Source organism: Pleurodeles waltl, chromosome 6 (genome assembly GCF_031143425.1).
Source record: "Pleurodeles waltl isolate 20211129_DDA chromosome 6, aPleWal1.hap1.20221129, whole genome shotgun sequence".
Classification (NCBI taxonomy): Eukaryota; Metazoa; Chordata; class Amphibia; order Caudata; family Salamandridae; genus Pleurodeles; species Pleurodeles waltl.
The window spans coordinates 1,247,173,332-1,247,194,567 of NC_090445.1; the positions used below are offsets into that span (position 1 = coordinate 1,247,173,332).

At 43.4% G+C, this 21,236-nt stretch overlaps 1 protein-coding gene across 1 annotated transcript in view; it reads left to right on the top strand.

The window, feature by feature from the left end:
- The first annotated feature begins 6,388 nt into the window (after nucleotides 1-6,388).
- Nucleotides 6,389-21,236, top strand: part of COL13A1 (collagen type XIII alpha 1 chain) — a 650,895-nt gene continuing 636,047 nt past the window's right edge. Inside the window, exons 1-3 of the mRNA XM_069242266.1 lie at nucleotides 6,389-6,509; nucleotides 12,853-12,860; nucleotides 15,182-15,208. Coding sequence (XP_069098367.1) covers nucleotides 6,389-6,509; nucleotides 12,853-12,860; nucleotides 15,182-15,208 — 156 coding nt within the window. The remainder of the gene's footprint in view (nucleotides 6,510-12,852; nucleotides 12,861-15,181; nucleotides 15,209-21,236) is intronic.

Consider the following 21,236-nt stretch of genomic DNA (forward strand, 5'->3'; position numbering starts at 1 on the left):
GGTAAACGTGCTATCAATGAACAAGTGCAAAAAGGACGTACAAACGGTCATGCACTTGCTTCAACTCCTGGGTTTCACGTTAAACCAGAAGATGTTGTAGCCTCAACCAGAGCAAGTAATTGTGTTTCTAGGAGCCACAGTAAACTCCAAGGAAGCAAGTGCGTAACTGGCTCAGAAGAGAAAAGAGGCAATTGAAAAACAAACTCACCTGTACCAGAAGGGTCAGTCTCTGACAGTGAGGACTGTCATGAAACTCATGGGAAATAATGGCATCATGCATCCCATTGATCCCTCATGCAAGACTGCACATGTGTTGTGAGAAGCTGGCCTGATTTGTAGTGGGTACCAGAGGTACTTACACCTTAGACCAGGTTAAGTGATCCACCTTAGTGAAATGTAGGCAGCATCTAGAAGCTTAGGCTGTCTAGGGATAGCTGTAGCAGAGCAACCAAGGCTGAACTAGGATACATGCAAAGTTCTTGCAATACCACGATAGTTACACAGTACTTATACTCAATAAAAGGCAATACTCAGTGTTACCAAAAATAAAGGTTCTTTATTTTAGTGATACAAGGCCAAAAATATCTTAGAGGCAATACTCCTACTGGAGGTAAGTATTATACACAATATATACACTAGTAACCAAATCAGGCAAGTAAACAGGCATAGTTAGTGCAAACAGTGAAAAACACAATAGATTGCATTGGGCCTAGGGGCAACACAAACCATATACTAAAAGAGTGGAATGCGAAAGTCGAATTCCCCCCTAGGCAAGTGTAGCGGGTAGAGGGGCACTGGGAGTGTAAGAAAACACTAAAGGCAAACAAAGTACCCCACCCCAGAGCCCAGGAAAACAAGAGTAAAGTCCAGCAAGTTTCCTCAGAACACACTAGAAGTCATGATGAAGGATTATGCCAGAACCAAGCAAGACTGCAGGAAACCAACAATGGATTACTAGACCTGAAGACCTGTGGGGAAAGGAGACCAAGTCCAGAAGTCGATGAAGAGTCCGGGAAGAACAGGAGCCCCTGCCAACTTGGATGAAGTGGCAAAAGTGGATTCTCTGGTTGGACGAAAAGTACAGATATGCACCAAAGAAGACAGCTGTGGGTTCCTGCTTAGTGCAAGAGATGTCCCACATTGAGTCATTGGATGCAGGCTGTTTGCGTTGCTGGATTCTGCCAACAAGCCTTGGTTCACACAAGAATACATTTTGCGTCAAAGAGGTTCTGTCCGGACCCAGGAGGGACCTGGGGGTCTGAACTCAGACTGAGGAGACAGAGGGGGCTCTCAGCACTTCAGAGAGCCCTCAGAAGACCAGGTAGCACCCCCAAGAGTCCCAGGAAACAGGAACAAAGGAGTTGCAAAGTGCGGTCATTGCAGCACTACACAAAGGGATCCCACGCCTCCGGAGAATAACTCAGGGAGCTGAGCATTGCAGGATAGAGTGTTGGGGACCTGAGCTGCACTGTGCACAAAGAACATTTGGAAGAAGTGCACAGAAGCCCAAGGATCTGCAAAAAATGTGATGCACAGCGTTACTGTCTGGCACAGGGAGGCAAACACTTACCTCCTCCAAATTTGGACAGCTGAACCTTTGGACAGTCAGGATCACTTTGGTCCACCACCTGTGTTCCAGGGATCACGCTCGTTGACAGGAGAGGAGTACCAGGGTACTGGTGGTCATTGCAGAGAGGTGCCTGCTGAAGGAGGGAAGTGACTCCGTCACTCCACGGGAGATTCCTCTGGTTCTTCTGGTGCAGGGTGAAGACAGGCAGTCCTCAGAGCATGCACAACCTGGAAACTGTTGTAGTTGCTGGTTGGAGCTGAAGGTACAGGTCACAGTAGCCTTCCTGGATACTTTGTTGCACTTACAGCGGTTCCTGGAGCAGTCTGCGGTTGATCCGACGGTCAGAAGCTGAAGCAGAGGATGCAGAGGAGTCCTGGTGGAGTCTTGCAAACCGAATCTGAGGAAACACCCAGAGGAGAGACCCTAAATAGCCCTGAGAGGGGGATTGGATACCTACCCAGGTATACACCTATCAGGAGGGGTCTCTGACATCACCTTCTGCCACTGGCCACTCAGATGCTCCCAGAGGGTCCCCACACCTTGGAATCCAAGATGACTAATGCCAGGGATACTCTGGAGCAGCTCTGGGCACCATCCCTGAGTTGGTGATACAGAGGGGAGTGGTCACTCTCCTTTTCCTTTGTCCAGTTTCGCGCCAGACTGGGGGTCCCTGAACCAGTGTATACTGGATTATGCAAGGAGGGCACCGTTTGTGCCCTTCAAAGCATTTCTAGAGGCTCTGGGAGGATACCCCTCCCATGCCTGTTACACCTATTTCCAATGGGAGAGGATGTAACACACCTCTCCTAATGGAAATGTATTGTTCTGCCTTCCTGGGATTGAGCTGCAGTGAGCTGGTTTGGCAGTACTGGGGGCCTATGGTGGAGCCCCCAAGGTGCATGGAATTTCCCCCCCATACCAGATTTGGATTGGGGGTTCAATTTCACAATCTTAGAAACCTCACATGGCCATATTCGGAGTTACCATTGTGAAACTACGTATATTTATTGACATATATGTAGTGCACCCTTATAATGGTGTCCCCCCACTCACGAGGTCCTGGACAATGTGGGGACACCTTTGCTAGTGCAAGGGTGCCCTCACACACAATACCTTTGCACCTAGCCTTCAGTAACTGAAGGTTAAACATATAGGTGACTTATAAGTTACCTGGTGAAAATGGCTGTGAAATAGTGTGTGCACTATTTCACTCAGGCTGCAATGGCAGTCCTGAAGGAGTGTTTGTATGAGCTCCTTATTGGTGGCAAAAGAAGCGCTGTAGCCCATAAGGACTCCTGGAACCCCAATGCCCTGGGTACCTAGGTACCATATACTAGGGACTTATAAGGAGGGTTCAGTGTGCCAATCTGAATTGGAATATGGAGTCACTAAACTATAGTGACAAATTTGGTAAACAGAGAGAGCATAAGCTCTGGAGTTCTGGTTAGAAGAACACCAGTGACATAGTCAACCATGCTGACAACACTTATAGGCCACAAACTATGAGCGCTGGGGTCCTGACTAGAAGGATCCCAGTGAGACAGTGAAAACACACTGACAAACACTGACAAACTGGTCAAAAATGGGGCTAACCATGCTAGAAGAAAGCCACCTTCCTACAAGCGTATCCAAAAATGGATTTGCAACAAATGGTCACAAGCCATGGGGAGATGGAGGATCCAGTGATTGTTACAGCAAAGGTACAGACAGAGATACAATGGTGGAATCCCAAAAACATAAGCATTGGGGCAGCATTCAAGACACCAGCCCCAACTGAGACCATAACAACAGACACATTCCCAAAGGTTAAGAAGCTCTCACAGGTCCCCTGAAGGTACGCACCCTATGGAATGACACAGATGCAGTGAAACACATCAGTTACCTGGAGATGAAAACAGTCTTTTTAGCCCTAAGAGCTTTCCTGGCACACTTGACTGGCAAAAATGTTTTGATACAAGCTGACCATACAACCACCATGTTCTACCTCAACAAACAAGGGGGAGCAAAATCCTTCACCCTATCAAAGCTAGACCAAGACCTTTGGCACTGGGCAATACAACAGCAAATACCTCTACAAACAATTCACCTACCAGGCAAACTCAACACAGAGGCAGACCAATTAAGCAGGCAGGAAGCCATCTCATATGAGTGGGAGATAAAACAAGAGGTCATCTGAGAGATCTTCAACATTCGAGGCACACCAAGCATAGACTTGTTCACCACAGCAACAAACGTAAAATGCCAACACTTTGCCTCCTGGTTTCCTTACCCCAGACAAAAGGGAATGCCCTATCAATAAATTGATCAGGGAAATTTACATACCCTTTTCCTCCAATTCCTCTGATCCGCAAGGTGCTGTAGAAGGTCAGGCAATTGAGGACCAAACTCATCCTCATAGACCATCAGTGGGCAAGACTTGATGTAGTACTCAGATCTACAGGAAATGTCATGGGGATGAATGATCACATTGAGGCCTATATAGGACCTACTGAGAATACAACACAGAGAAGTATATCACCCAGAGCCAGCCACATTCAGCCTAGTAACTTGGCCCCTGAATACTTATGATTCAGTCGCCTACAACTCCTTCCAAGGATGATGGGAATCCTGAGGGAGGCAAGGAAATCAAGCACACACAAATATTACACAGACAAATGGTAAAGATACATTCAGTGGTGCACAAGCAACAATAAAATGGACTCAAGAATGCATTGGGACACAGTGTTAATATACCTCACCCACCTGCGAGGGAGGTATCTCACTCATGCATCACTGAAGGTATACATAGCAGCTATTTTGTCCAATACTAGGGCGCATCAGGAACTGGCCTTTTTACATCAGCAGTAGTAAAGAGATGGCAGGTTGGTAGGAAATTCATGTCTCTCCTCAGATTCCAGAAATTTCAACCACCAAGATCTGCTCTAATACCATTATGAAATCAGAACATGGTGATAACACAGCTAATGATAGAACCATTAGAACCCATGCACAGATCAGATCTAAAGTCGCTCACTCTAAAAACAGCCTTTCTAATAGCAATCACCTCATTATGCAGTGTCAGCGAATTACAAGCACTGTTAGTCCAAGAGCGGTACCTGGAGATCCACAAGGACAGAGTGGTCTTTAGAACTTATCCACACTTCCTACCAAAGCTAGTGACACTGTTCTATGTCAATCAAAGAATACATTACTGGCATTCGTTCAGGAGCCAAAGATGCAAACTGAAAAGGTCCTAACACTCTGAACGTTTGAAGGCCTTTAATGTGCTATCTGCAAGAAACTAAAAGATTTTGTAAGGGAAACCAACTTTACGTATCATTTGCCCAGACAAACTAGGGATCACCAGGGTCTAAGGCAACTAACCCTAGATGGATTGTTGATACCATCCAAACTTGCTAGGCAAAAGCTGGAAAACAATTACCTGTGTGACCCAAAGCGCACTCAACTAGAAACAAGGGCGCAACTCTAGGGTTCCTAGCAAATGAGCCAATTATGGAAATCTATGCTGCAGTGACATGGGCATCCTCACACACTTTCACAAAACTCTTCTGTGTGGGCATTCAGATGAAAAAGGAAGCACAAGTGGGTCAGAAGGTACTACAATATCTGTTTGCCAACTCATCCTCATTTCATCTCAACCAGCCCAGGGAAGGTAATACATAATAATCTCATGCACTGCATGTGAACCCAAAAAAGGGTTCAAGCTGCAAAACAAAATGGTTCTTACCTGTAGGAGTAGTTTTACAGCTTGAAGAGCTTTCTGTATTTGCATGCAACCCACCCACATCTCCAAGAGTGGGACAAGAAGCAAACAGGTGAGAGAAGAAAAAAAAGAAGAGGAAAAAAAGAGGAAAAATGAATCTGAAGATGGTGACCACACACAGGAGCTTCCGGGTCGCCAACTGACGTCACATAGAGGACTGGCTTAGCACCAAATGGTGGTCGACAACGCTCCAGAGAAAAAAAAAGACTAGAACACAACATTTCTGGAGCCAACCACTCAATGGCGGAATAATGCACAGCGTCTGCTAATCCACTAAGCAAAGATTGTTGCCTTACCTTGCTGTGCACAAGTGAGAAGAGATGCGTTATTTTGCAGCATGAGTATTTTCTAGATTCACATCCTGTGCATTATTCATGCATCTAGTGTTTGGGTGCAAACTTTTTCTCAGTTCTTTCCCTGCTTTCATTTTTTGTTGTTGTAGGGCACCATTTGGTGGTTTGCCCATCCCCTTGTGATGTCAGATGTGTGCACCCTGCAAGCCCTTGTGCATGGTCATCATGTACAGATTCTAGTTTCCTCTGTTGGGTGTGGAAGTAGAAGCCAGAGCTCCAGGTTGTGGATAAGAACTCAGGGGAAAATAAACAGATCGTCTAGCAGAACTGTTGCCATATGGTGAAAAAGCAGGCTAAAGGAATGAACCAACAGTGACAATTGATAACCACTGAGAATCACTAAAGTAGGTGTGCCATGTGTACAGCTCACTCAGGGGTTGAAGAATGCTCATCTGAGAGATGGAGGGAAATGGAGGGAAAGCGCGGTGGGACAGAGCTGAATAGTTCAGACACAAGGACCCTGAAGACACCCTCAGTGCTGAAATACTCAATAAATGAAGGGAAGTTGAAACAAAAAGAAGCCCACTATTGGAGGTGATCCCTGGGTTGCAGGGTCAACACCAAGAGGTGATCGAGACTGAAAAAGGGACAGGGAGTCACTGCAAGACACACCAACCCAGAACAAAAAGTCAATGACTACCATTGATGCCGAGCCAAGTAGATTAAAAGTTGAAAGGAAAAAGAGACAATCCTGAGGCCGAAATGGCTGTGATTCTCCACAAGAAGAGAGATTTTAATGAATCCCTAGAAGAATTTAGAATTCCTTCAAAGCCAGTAAATGAAAACGTCATTGACGAAGAGCAGGTGGGGTTACAGTTACCAGGTATATCTGAACCCCAAGAAGAGGAGCGGGATGGAGATGAATAAGCAGGGTTTATTCTAGAACTTGAGATCACATAGGGAGAGTGGCAAGACCTTGACACTGATTCTCCAGAGCATGGAGTCAAATCCTATTCTTCAAGGTCTTTACTCTCAGATGACAGCTATGGCCAATGCAGCCATTAAAAGAGGTGCTGACAAGTATGGGGTACAATTAGAGGGGGGCTGCTTTCTTATGGAAATAATGTTGCCATCACAATGGAAGATATAATACTTCTCAATGCTGCCAAGCATTCTTGATCAAGGAAAGGAGGCTAATAAAGAACAAGCAACATGCAAGCCTGTAACTCCTAGGGAGGAAATAATATAAGCACTCTTCCAAAAAAACCTTTAAACATCAAAGGCAATGCCTTAGCAGACTCGGTTATTGTGGCAACTGCCAAAATGAAAGCCAATGTCCCAATGTCATAAAGAAAAGCAGACTAGAAGGGGTGGAGATTTTGGAACGCAAGGCAGAGAAAGCAGCTGCCCCACAATGGAGGATTGTATGCTCCTTAACCATGATGGCCATCAGCAGTGAGATGCAACTGAGGAACTAACAAAGTCCCTACCTGAACAATGCAGGAGGAGGGAAAACTCCATCATAGAAGAAGGCAAGCCCTTCTTCAACAACTTCTTCAAGTCTGATTTGGACATCGCAGATTTAGCAAACAGATAACTGCACTGGAACATTCCAAGGATTGATAGTGTTCTTTGGAAAGAGCCAGTCTAACCAAATGTGATTATAATCCTTGTAATGTCACCTCTTTTAGTTTGATTTGATGGTAGACAAAACCCCTACTTTGTGATCTCTTACAAATAGCAATGTGGTTTGGGTGTGATATAATATACCACTGGGATTAGGAAATTGTTGTTTATTGATCCTCCTTACCCATTAATGGCTAAGGTAGAAATGTTTTTCAAAACGTATATAAAATTATATAAAACAAAATCAGTGGAGTTATTGGCTGGATAGTCCCATTACAAACTTGATGGTAAATCATCCACTAACTGGTACGAACTGTATGGTTGAACCCATTATATTAAGACAGTCTCTTAGCCTCCCAGATTGAGAAAGAGATGATAAGAATTAGATTTTGCCAAAATGGCATTTGGCTACTTCATGGAGCCTTGGTAGGTGATTCCCATGAAGAAAGGTGGTGTAGACTTTACAATGATTCACCGGAATCAATGTTACAAGTGATGTTTGATTGTAAATATTTCTCAGAGGCAAGGGATTAACCAGTTCTGTGCATCTGATAGGCGGGAGTGGTCTAACGCTACACTGCTCATGTGTGTCGGACGGCTCCCGGCTGTCCGCGCACATGTCACTTGAAATCCCTCTGGTGCCGGCACCAGATGGATTTCTTTTAGAAAGAAACAGCCTTGCAAGCTTCCCTATGTCTGGAGCCTGTTTCTATCGTTTCAGTAAAATGACCATCAATGCATGCAGTGCACTGATGTCATTTCGCTGAAATCGAAAGGGCAATAAGCTGATCGACTCATTTCACTTTCACTGCCTTGGTCCTCAAAGGTCTATCTCAGCCACCTGAGTACCGAGGCAGAAGAGAGAGGTATAAATTGGGCAGGGGAGATTTTCACCTTTCCACTGGTAACCCTCCCTAGTGGATCCCTGGGATCACCACATGAGGGAGGTCCCCAAACATGGATCCACCTACTAGGCACCAGGGATGGTGGAGCAGTCCCTTGGGTAAGCGTTTTTTTCTCCCCCTGTGTTTTTGTGCATTTTCAGTCTTTCTGTCCCCACGGGGGCAGATGGGACAGTAGCCCCCGATCTGCCCCTGAAAACCAGGAATTTATTTTGTATACACATCTAGGGGTGAGAGCTGTCTTAAATGGGCATTGTAATGCCCGCACTCCCTCCAAAATGTGCCACAGTCTTTGGGGCAATAGTCACCAAACTCCCCTCCCGATGGGTGGGGGTGGGGCAGAAAGCCAACTAGGCAACAGGGAATTTTTTTCATTCATCTAGGAGAGGGCTGCCCAGAATGGGCATTGCAATGCTCCCCCCCCCCCACAAAAAATCAGCACAGTCTTTCTGCCCCCCTCAGAGGCAGATGGGCAATAGACCCAACCCCCCCCCCCACCCCAAGGGACAGAAAGCCCACTATGCACCAGGCTCTTTTTTTATTCATCTAGGGGTGGGGGCTGCCCAGAGTGGGCATTGCAATGTCCCCACCTCTGCTCCCCCCCCAGTGGGCTGATGGGGGCAATAGTCCCCAATCTGCCCCTCAGGAGGGGCAGAAAGACCACTAGGCACCAAGGTTGTTTTTGTAGTGTAGGGGTAGTGGCTGCCCAGAATGGGCATGGTAATGCCCTGACTCCCTCCAAAAATGGGCACAGTCTTTTCATCCACCTGGTAACATATGAGATTATTAAGTCAGATCTGCCCCCAGGGCAAGCAGAACTCCCCCTAGACACCAGGGAAGCATTTTTTTTTAAACAAAGAGAGGTGGGGGCTGGCCAACACCATGGGCATGGTTATTCACCCCATCCCAACTGAAGGGGGCAACAGTCTTTCTCTCCCCCGTGGACTAAAGCATCTCATCCCAATGACAAACAAGAGGACATTTGACAATTTGGGGTTTTTATGGGTACATATGGGCAAAGCAAGCTTAGCTAATTTCCACTATCATCCCACTTACAGTGGTGAGTGCCTGCACTTACTGGACTTGGGTATGCTGCCACCTGGAAAAACCTACCAGACCCAGACACTTCTGAAAACTAAACATGTGGGGGAGTCCAGAGTGTTGTGCTTCTCATGCACTCCGTACCATTTCTTACTCACAATTCCCTGCAAATCTCCAATTTAGCCTGAAATCACACATTTTTGCTACATTTCTGGAAAGAAAACTTCCGTAATCTGCAGAAATCCACAAAATTCCTACCACCCAGCATTTCTCTATCTATATTGAAAACAATTCTGCCCCATTTGGGTGGGTGCCCAAAGCAGAGTCAGCCTAAAACATGTGAAAAACGACCCTTTTAGAACTTATTTGGTTTCCCCTCAATTTTTACATGCTTTTGGCCATTCTCTGTCGGAGGCACTTGGCCCACCTACACAAGTGAGGTATCATTTGAATCGGGTGATCAAGGGAAACACTGGGTGGTAGGAAATTCATCGCTCTCCTCAGATTCCAGAACTTTCCATCACAAAAATGTGAGGAGAATGTGTTTTATTTAGTCAAAGTTTGAAGTTTGCACAGGATTCTGGGTAAAACATCCCTGGTGAGAGCCACACAAGTCACCCAACCCAGGGTTCCCCAAGGTGTCTAGTTTTCAAAAATGTACAGGTTTGCTAGGTTTCCCTGAGTGGAATCTGAAGCAGGGCCCAAAAAATACAGCTACCCTCTTTGTAAAAAATAGGTCATATTTGCATGGAAAAGTTGAATTTTAGGCCGTTTTCTGCTTTGGGCACTAGGTCCATCCACCCAAGTAAGGTACCATTTTCATTAAGAGACTTGGGGGAACACAGAGTAGTAGAACAAGTGTTATTACCAATTGTCTTTTTCAGCATTTGCACCAGTGCCTAATTTGAGCCAGTGGTTGCCAGTGGGGGGCACTGGCACTTATTTTTTGAGCACCAGCACTTATTTTTCTGCATCAGGCATTTACTGCAAGCAAAACACACATATGGTAAAGACCGAAGAAGAGAAAGACGGAAAAGCGCACAAAGGGAGAAAGCAGAAAGCTCAAAGAGTGAGCTGAAGGGACAGGAAGTGGCTGTAAATGGATTGAAGAGGCCTGAGACAACTTTAGGATTACGCTGCCTCATTATTCCATGCTTGCACATTTAAATGCAGCAGCCACGTGTTTCAGAGGAAAGCTCTGAGCACTGGCACGTTTTTACTTACAAATTAACCACTGATTTGTGCCTTCCAAACTTAAGACAGTGTGTAAGAAAGAAGTAATTTTGAGAAATGCCCTCTAATTCACATGCTAGTATGGGTTACCTTATATTTAGGGATGTGCAAATGACCACTGCCTCTAAACTCCATATCTTGTTCCCATTTCAGAAATAGATAGGTTTCCCCAATATCTATTTTTCACTCTTCATATTTTACCAAATGAATTACTGTATACCCAGTCACATTGAAAAACCATTGCAAGGTGCAGCTCAGTTATTGGCTCTGGGTACCTAGGGTTCTTGGTGGACCTGCAATCCCTATATATGCCCACAACCAGAAAGGCCCAGCAGACGTAATTGTATATTACATTTGAAAATCTGCCATAGTTAGAAGAAGTAACAGATAAAAATGTAGACACAAATGGCTGTTTTTTCAATTCAATTTCAATATTTTTTTATTTAAACTGTTACTTTCTTTGGGAAAGCCTTGAAGGACCTACACAAATGGCCCCTTGCTGAATTTAGAATTGTGTCTACTTTACAGAAATGTATTGCTTCTACCACTGGATTGAGCCTGAAAGCACAAAATTAGAAAAAATGGGCTATGTCGCTTTAAAATTCCACAACTGTGTGGAAAAATTTGATTTTCTGCATCATGTCTGCCTGTTCCTGAAAGTTGGGAAGATGTTGATTTTAGCACTGCAAACCCTTTGTTGATGCCCTTTGCAGGGAAAAAACAGACACTTTCATCTGCAGCTCTTTTTCCCATTTTTTCCTTGGTACCTTTAGAATCTCCATGATGTTGAAAACAAAGTAGCAAATTTAGCATTGATAGCTTATGCAAACAAAAAGTTATGGGGGCCTGAACGCAAACTATCTCAAATAGGAGGGGGGGGCCTTAGCAGCGAAAGGGTTAATACATTCCCCGTCTTCAGGCGAACAATATGGTGCAAGTATTAAAAGTCAGCGTAAACCTGGTAAAAGGGAAGAAGAATGTACTTAATCCTAGAGTAGTTTCATGCTTTTAGTGTAAATAGAAAATATCTGAATGGATGCTTTCTTATTTGACTTTGTACATTTTAAAGACCTGTATATTTTCAAATTGATAATCTATTTTCAATGTATGTAACTGGGTGATTGATGGATTATCTTGTTTGATAAGTCCTTTAGTAAACTTAAATCGACTAACTGAAAGTTGGAGCAGCACCAGCTCAGGATGTAACTCCATCTCAATATGTACCACCAACTCAAGGTGCAGCACTAACTCAAGGTAGAGCTCTAACTTATGGTGCCACACCAACTCAAGGTGTAGAAAATTAACCATATTTTTTTCCACAAGCAAAGAAATTCACAGGTAGTCCTGTTGCACGCATTCTAGTTTGAGGTTTGCCCTTGACACAATTGATTTTTAGATTAAATAATAATTTAAAAATCACTATGTGAAGTCTCATGCGAGCAGATATAGCTCTTTATGACACGGAGAATTATTTCTTTATGTAGAAGACATTTACTTCAGGTCCAAAATGCTAATGACTTGCATTTTTGTTCATTGGACATTTTATCAAAATTAATATCGGATTCCGTATGTGGTTTCAGTTGCCAGTGGTCTGTGTTACAAAGATTGTCAAGCATAAATTCAAGATATGGACGCAAGAAATTACATATGAGCAATGTCAAGTTTTGTATTAAGGGCAGGGGTGTAAATGTGTGGGTATTCCTCTGTCTCCAGCATGTAGTTCCCATACCTTGAAATGCTTGCAGATTTACTCTTGCGTGGTGTGGGAATGCGTTTGTTTAAAGGCTGTAATAAAATACGTAGTATGAGCTGAATGAGAAAAGGCCACTAAGTGCCTACCTACAGTAGTAATTTTAATTAGGGGTTAGGGCACCCAAAATCGTACGTACCCAACCAGTAGTTGTTTAACTAGACGTTAGGATACCCAAAGTATTAGGTTCCCAACCAAAGTCTCATGCAGATCTCAATTATTGGCATATTGCAGTTTCTCGGAGTTACGCACTTTTGATATATCTAAGCAAATAGTAGTTGATTTTAAAAATTGGATATACCACTTCCTCGCAAGCATATTTTTAAACTGTTTTCCTTGTGACCTCGAAACTCTTGGATTTTGGTGTTCTTTTTTCTCTCAACAGTTTAAACGGGGACTGTGTCACAATTTTAAACGTGAAAACTAACATGGAGAAAGTCTTTCGAACTACAGATAATAGTCAAAATAATCGCGTGACAAAACCGTTGCATCTTTGCCCATCCTGACGTTCAAGACTTTAAAAAGCGTTGGGACTTGAAATATTGATAAACGGAAGAGCGTTTGATCTAATGTGGAGTTTTGTATAGACTATGTCATTTGATACTCACAAAATTGAAACTGCATTATGAATAACAATAACAAGCCTTAACATGTTGTCTTTTTTTCTTTTTTAGGACTGCCAGTAAGTAGAGAATACCACTGTGCATTTATTCTACGCTTGATGGTAAAGGGGTCGAAAGGGTGGTGTGCATGGCGCCATTTATTGTGATATCTTTGGCTGAATATTTTTCTGTGCTACCTCCAAAAAACATGTTCCGCTCTTTTGATTTACTGTGCCGATTTTCTGATACAAATCGACACCACAAGGTAAGGTGGTAGTGGAATTATTTTAATAGTACGGTGTGAGAGTGACTAAACAGTACTCATATAATCACTGCTTAAGTATACTCAAGACCATAGCAATTGTGCGATTATGTGCCCATGGAATTTCTGCATAATTACCTATTTACTTACTTGGCAGACCATTTGGAAAAGTTAACTAGCCATGTATCAAGAGCTGTTTGATGTATTCAGGTACTAATCTGAAACTAAGAGCGTGAATTCTTTGTCGAGCCCATATTAAAAGTGTGTTAAAATGACAATATAATGAAATAATTATTCACTAATTGTGCTGCATTATGATAAAAAATTGCCTTTTCTTACCTCTTAGCCAAGCCTGCTGCATAATTTCCCCCTCCACTGCCACATCACATCAGTGGCCAAGTATGCTTTTGTAGAAATCGGAATGGTATAGTTTTGAGCTAGACAAGTTAGTAGAGTCAAACTGGTAAAGGTCAAAATGTATCATCCTTCTGCATCGCTCCTAAAGCGTGGAACAACCTGCTGCTACACATAAGAGCCTCGCACTCACTTCTTGACTTCTGAAAAAAGCTAAAGACCTGGCTTTTCGAATAGTCTCACTAGGGTCTAGTTTTGGCTAGATCCATGCCTGCTCACCACCATGATACCCTTCCAGGTGATAGTGCGCTCTACAAATATGCATAACATTAACATGACAAAAACCTAAAAAGTAAACACCATTACATTTTTGAGTTTTTTTTTTAATGATGTGTGTATTGCTTTGGGGACCAGAGAGAGAAGCAATAAAGGCTTATTGGAAGAAGTCCTGTTGTTTCTCATAATTGTAAAGATAATACATATTTACCTAATTTCAGAATCATGCTGGGTGAAGCCTCTCCTCAAGAAAAACTCACACATATCTAGGTATTTCCAAATAAATGATACTCGTTGGAATTAAATATTTCGCTCAAAGCAGTAAGCACATTTCTTGCTCGTTTGTGAAGTACTGCAGGGTACCAGCACACCGAGTGGTAGTATTAACATGTGGAACAAAAGCAAAAAAAATGGGGGGGGGGGGCACAGCTCTTAGAAAATCAGTCTTTCATAGAGAGAGGGACTGAAGTCAATTGTCTTGATTATAAGGGCTGCACCAGACTGGATTTGAGGCAACAATTTTGATTTATGCAAGGTAGCAATGGTGCAGGTGTAGTTTTGCACTGACACTGGCTCCACTTGAGAAGCCCATACCTAAATTCGACCCAAACAAAAGTGACCCTTTATCCCAGGCGGTCCAAATGCTGGTGCAAATACTGGAGAAAATTTGAGTCAGCACAATCTATCTAATCTGGACATGATGGTGCAAAATTATGTAACACAACCCTACCTACTTTGTTCAGCACCTTGCTGTTCTCAGGCGTGTTAGGTCCTATCATTCATGTATGGCTATTGGTTGAAGTGGTCATTATAAAGTACTGGTTTTTGAATTATAGAAACAATATTATGGTTGATTCAATTCATATACAGAGCTTCAACCTTCCGAATAGGGAATAGTGTCCTAACATCTTCTCTACAGATGTACATGGATTGCCATTGTATGTTTTCTCAGAATACTTAGGCAATCCCAAATGCATTACCGGTCTGACAGTAAAAATAAGGGGTGACAGAACTGGATCGAATAAAAAGACATGCAGGACAAAATGGGCCTTCATCGAAGGGGTTTCAGGCAGCAAACACATCTGTTTTGTTAGGGACTCTTGAATGGTTCAGAAATGAACGTACCAAATGAACCAAACAACCATTTTACTTACCCAACAGTACACTAGGAGCTTTGAAGTTACACATGAGGATGAATACAAGTGTTTCAGCCTATCCCTTGAACATTTCTTAAACTAAATGCGTGCTCATTCGAAGGTTTCATTGCCTAAACTGCTTTCCATGACACATACAGCAGGTGCCAAAAGCTGACATTTTGATGGTAGCAAGACAACATCAAGTATGCTCCATAGTTTTGCAACCTTTTCTCGGCAGGGATATCAAACGTTATCCAAATGCAATTGAATATCAACTCTTATCTATTATTCGCACTCAGGCTGTATAAAATGTACTGATAGTTTGTCAACCATTTGCTCTCTTTTAACCATGTGTAACCTGGCATTGTTTCAGGGCCCATCTGGAAGACCTGGCCTACCAGTAAGTATATCTTGTGTATTTGTTCTCTTCATACTATGTGGGTCTTGCAAAATATTGTAAACCAAAGGTGTAACAAAGCTTGTGGAGGCCCCATTACACTGTACATGGAGGGCTCCCCTCTCCGGACTCACTCAAAGGGTGTCAGGCCGGTGTACTATATTGAGGGGGCCCCCTGAAGCTCTGCCCCCCGCACAGTGGGGGCTGCAGGGGCCTTTGCTAAAACTGTGTTATGAACGCCCTCAATTAGGTGAGTTGTGCGCTATATTCAGCTTGTGAAAATTGGAGTAGCACCAACTCAGGATATAACTAGGACCCAGAGCCTCTTAGCACCACACTACTCTCATTTTTTTTACATTAATGTGGCATTAAGGAGGTCATTCTCCTTCGCCATATTTACAAAGTAGCGCAATGCTTGCATTGCGCTACTGTGCTACTTTGCAGCCCCTTGTGCCACATTTTGCTTGCGCCAGGCATATGTATGCAAGGGGGGCATTCCAGCAGTGGGAGGGCTGTAAAAATGGCACAGTAAAATTTACATCGTTTCACTGCGCCACTTTTAGCATAATTTTTAACACCTGCTCAGAGCAGGCGTTAAAATGAAGCACCCATTACTATCAATGGGCCTCCCTTTACTTTGCGGTATTAGCTCCATTATTTATGATGTTAATCCTCCAAAGTACCACAATAGCGTCATAAGACGCTATTGTCCTAATGTGCACCATGTTGTGCCGTATTGTAAATACAGGGCTACCATGGTGTCATTAGGGGCCGGTAGGGGAGCCCAAGAAAAGTGGTACATCACAGCTGATGAGCTACTTTCTTGTACATCTGGCCTAAGTATTTTCCTATTTTCACTCAGTGTCTCAGCATTACATGTACCCTCCCTGTTTCTAAGGCAGTTTATGTATTGACAGCAAAGCAAGAAAATAAAGTCATGTTGTCAGCATTTTAAACAAAACCTATCATGTGCCTGGCAGTGAGATTCCACATAAGAGTCAACCCTAAACGGCTGTAAAGCCCTAAAATGACCCACATGCAGAACCCTCTCCATCGTTTTAAACGTATACTGCTCCATTCATGAGTTCACAGTGTTGTTAGCACTAACTTTAATCTACAATATTCCACCATGGGGTTCTTTTTTAAAAATCTGAAGCGTTTGAAAACAATATGCGCTACAATATTTGATTTATCATACACAGTCTGAAGTCTGTATTGCCTAATTAGTCCATTTTGATATTACAGATATCTCTTTTTGACAGCGCTTTGCAAAAAGTAACAGTTTAGTTTAACTTTGAATTGCTAAAGTTACAATATTAGTATGAGTTCTAAAACTTTATCCAGAAATAACATGGATATAAGTAATACCACCACCATCTGCACTTGGAACTATGCTCTTCCATTTTAAATGGATACTCCTGCTGTATGGTTTGTTGAATGACTGCAGTGCTCTTATTCTCCCTACGCTCTTTTAGATTCTCCTCAATGTCTAGCTCCTACTAAATAACTATCCACCGAGCCCCAACTGACCATTTCCACATGTAGGAAGCCTAACAATGGCCAAATTTCCTTTTTGACCTCACTCTTCCATAGATTCTGATGCCCATCAGTGCTTTTATTCCCCCTACTCTCTTTTAGATGTTAGCTGTTGCTCAATGTCTTGCTCCCACTAAATTACTATCCACCGAGCCCCAACTGACCATTTCCACATGTAGGAGGTCTAACAATGGCCAAATTTCCTTTTTGACCTCACACTTCCATAGATTCTGATGCCTGTCTGGGCCCACTCCATGGTGTCTAAAACTGTCAAAATAAATAAACAATGTACTCAAACCCAGCGGGGGCCTCATAACTTAATTAACCAGCTCCCCCAGCAGCAGGGAAGGCCACCTCAGCCCCGATTCATGCCAAGAGGCGCATATCATTTTGCAGAACTCCTGCAGCACAACTCAAACCCAGCGAGGGCTACAGAACCCCATAAACCAGCTCCCTCCAGCGGCAGGAGAGGATGCCTAAGCCCTGATTCGTGCCAGGAGATGCATATCGACCTGCAGCACTCCCTCTGCGCAGGACCCACTCAAACCCAGCGAGGGCCAAGGAACTCAATTAACTATCTCCCCCGGTGGAGGGGAGGCCACCTCAGCCCCAATTCTCACCAGGAGGCACATAGCATCCTGCAGCACTCCCGCGGCGTGGGGTGCACACACGAAAACTGGGCCATGAGCAGGCCCTTCTTTGCCAGTCTGCAGCTGGCCAAGGCTGGGCTGGGCCAACCCACTTGGCCTCTTCATTTACTTCACTTTTGCCAACTGTTATGCTGTACTGAAAGGTAAGATCTGATTGGAAAAAGGAAGTCTACAGTGCTGACCTCTAAGGAGTGCCCATTTACTGCTACTATTATAAATTTATTTAAAAATGCTACGGGGGCCATTAATATGGAAATCGTGTGTGTTGAGGAGAGGTTGGGGGGTCAACAAAAATTCCATCTCAAATATCCCAGCAATTAGTGATATAAGGGGCCCTTGTATTCCTTGTTCTAATGCAAATAATGAAGTTCCTCAGACACCAAACATGCTATTCAAAGCTGCTCTCACACAAACGTTACCTCTTATTAAATGTAATCAGGTACCCTGTGTTATCCTATGGGAGAGGTAGGCCTTGCAGTAGTGAAAAATTAATTTAGGAGTTTTTCACTATCATGACATGTAAAACTTACAAGTAGACCAGCGGCGGACCGGGGGGAACTGTGTAATTCATCTGTAAAGGAATATTGCTATGTTTACACTTTTAGCTTGTTATCGTTATACATGTTTTTTCCTGGAAACTTGAAATAAAAAGTTTTAAAAAACTTAAAAGTACATGTCCAACTTTTTCAATATAATACACCCTGCCCTAAGAGCGGTTTAGGGTCTACACTAGGGGTGACTTATATGTGTTAAACAAGACAGGTTTAAGCCTGGCAAAAGGTTTATTTTGCTAGGTTGAAATGGAAAGGCAGTTTAAAACTGCACATATAAGCAGCAATGGCAGGCCTGTGGCAGGTTTTAAAGGGCTACTTAAGCGGGTGGCACAATAAGTGCTGTAGGCACATTAGTAAGATTGAATTTACCAGCCCTGTTTATATGGTACACCACTTACCTAGGGAGTTACAAGTAAATTCAATTTTCCAATTGGGTGTAAGCCAATTTTATAATGTTTAAATAAGAGAACACAAACACTTTAGCACTGACTAACAGCAGTACAGTGCACACGATTGTAAAAGCCAACATAAATGGGTTCTGAAAACAGGAGGGTGAAGACAAAAATATTTGGGATGACACTACAAGTCCAACATTACTGGAATCTTGCAACTGATGCTTGCAGTCAGATAGCTCTAATAAGCTGATTCTAAGACATCTTCACACTACTGTGCTGTGATCTACTTTATCCTACTTTTTGAAAGTTAAACTACTGGTACATATACATACGTTTATGTTGCCACACCACAATGAAGCACTTCTAAGTCCAACACTGCGATTTATGCACCACACAAACTGCAGAATGAATAGACTAATCATCACAGTTTGGCTTATGCTCCCCCAACCACCCAGGCTAAGGGTTTAGCATTTTAAAATAGTGTAATTAAACATGTCATACTATTTGCATGCAAATGATCAAAATCATCAAACTATCTTCAACTTTGATACTCCATCCATTGTCTATTATACTTTATAATCAGGCGCCTCACAAAAAACAAACAACTAGGCAGTGCTACCAAGAGAGTAGACAGAAAATTAAAATAGTCCCCATTTTGAACTAAAACGCTGATGCAACCAAGCAAGCAAAGCACCCTCCAGAGAACAGCTTATTTGTCTCTTTTATCCATGCATCTATCCATTCATTCCTTCACCCTTCCGTCCACCTACTGATATCTGCTATTTCACCTTTACATTCTGTCAGCCATTCCTTCTTTCCTCCATTAGTTAAACTTTGTTCATCCATCCACACAATCTGCCATCCATCCATTCACTCTACCATCCATTCATCCATACATTCTTCAATCCATCCACACTGCCAACCATCCACCCATCCACTCTACCATTCATCCATCCACTCTGCCATCCACCCATTCTGCCATCATCCATCCATCCTCTGTCATTTATCTGTCAATCCATCAATCCTGCCACCAATCGATCAATCCACTCTGCCATCCATCCACTCTGCCATCCACCCATCCACTCTCTCCATCCATTCGCTCTATGATCCATCCATGTAGACCATGGGTACTCACTAACTTTTGCTCGGGGGCCAACATTTCTGTAAGGTTTGCGGCCGAGGGCCGCACTGGAGTGACAGCGGGGGTGGGGGGGTGGGGCTTACAGGGGGCACAACCACCCCGCTATCCGATAATGGCCACCGTACGTAAATATAGAGGAGGGCCGCGGGAGCATGCGCAAAGAAGCCACTATTGCGCATGCTCCCGCGGCCCTCTTCTATGTTTATGTACGGTGGCCATTATCATATGGCGTTTGTCTGACGTGTCTGCGGGCCGCCAAGGTAGGTCCATGGGCCGCTGGCGGCCCGCGGGCCATAGTTTGTGTACCACAGATGTAGACACTCTGCCATCCATCCAACCATCCTTCCATCCGTGCATCCATCCATTCTGCCATCTGCCCAGCCACTGTCATCCATCCATTCATCAACTATGTTGTCCATCCATCCACCCACTCTAGCATCCATTCACTCTGCAGTTCATCCATCAATCCCTCCACTCTGGACTTCAACCATCCAATTATTTACTGTGCCATTCATCCATTCACTCTGCCACCCATCTACAAATTCAGTCACTTTGCCATTCATGACATCCAACCATGCATCCATTCTCCATCCATTCCGGAATCCATCCATCATACACCACCTAACTTTCAATGATCCTTTCACCCACTTATTCATCCACATACACACTCATCATTCTACTCATTCATCCATACTTCATTCTTCTCACTCCTTCTTCCAATATTCCTCCGTTCTTTCCTTGCTCTAGTCACCCAGCTGTATGTTTTTTCCTTGCTCCTGCTGCTGTTCTATTGGGCCTGTGTGCCAGCGTTAATGAGTTGTTGTCTGCCGAGCTGCAGACAGAAGAGGCCCATAAAGAACCCCACCCCCGCTGTAGCCGCTAAAGCCGGGGTTCACGACGCCCCTGAGTGCTACAAATAAAATGAAATATATTTCACAACGAAGACAGTGGTTTACAGATTGTAGGTAAGAATAGGCGTTTCTGCTTTCTGGTGACAGAGTATTCCAAATCGTGGGTTCCAGACTTGAGAAGACAAGACCACCTAGCTGTTAGTGGGACATGTAAGACTGAAAACCTGGTGTTAAAGGATATTTTTGACATTGTTGCCCATCTTATAGCTAGTAACTCTGATTTATTATGTGACTTTTGATTCTATAACGCTTTAAAGTATTGTTAGCTAGGATGATTTGTAGTTTTCTCAATAATGTCTTCAAAGATTAGAACACTTCAGTCTAGAAAGTGGTTGAGCTTTATATGATGGTATTCCTATTGTTATTGAAGGGCTTATTCGTGCCCAATTGTTTTTGATTTTACATACAGAAATCTTAAACAGTAGGACTAGTTTATCATTGCACGTGTCCTTTTCCTTCTTTGGAGTGACGCTATGATTTTATTTTATTTTTATTTTTTTTATTGAGCATTTTTTCGTTATAAAAAATACAACAAACAAACTTGCCAATTATCATCATTAGTGTGTTACATATAGTATGCATTTAGGTGTCCTACAAAAAGGAACATATTACAGTAGTCATCATGTCCATATCAATAGAAATTACAAGCACCTAGACTGGGCACAGGGGCTCAGAAGGGTCACAACATTCTGCCTTGGTGTTTAGAGAGGGCAGCCGCGGGAGAAAAACAGGGGTAGCGATCTGGGTCATGCTAGCATTAAAGGCATATCCTTCCTGATGTGAGAGGCGAGGAGTGCGATGTATCCCCACCGCCACCCCCCTTCCAGGGATCATTCACTTAGGG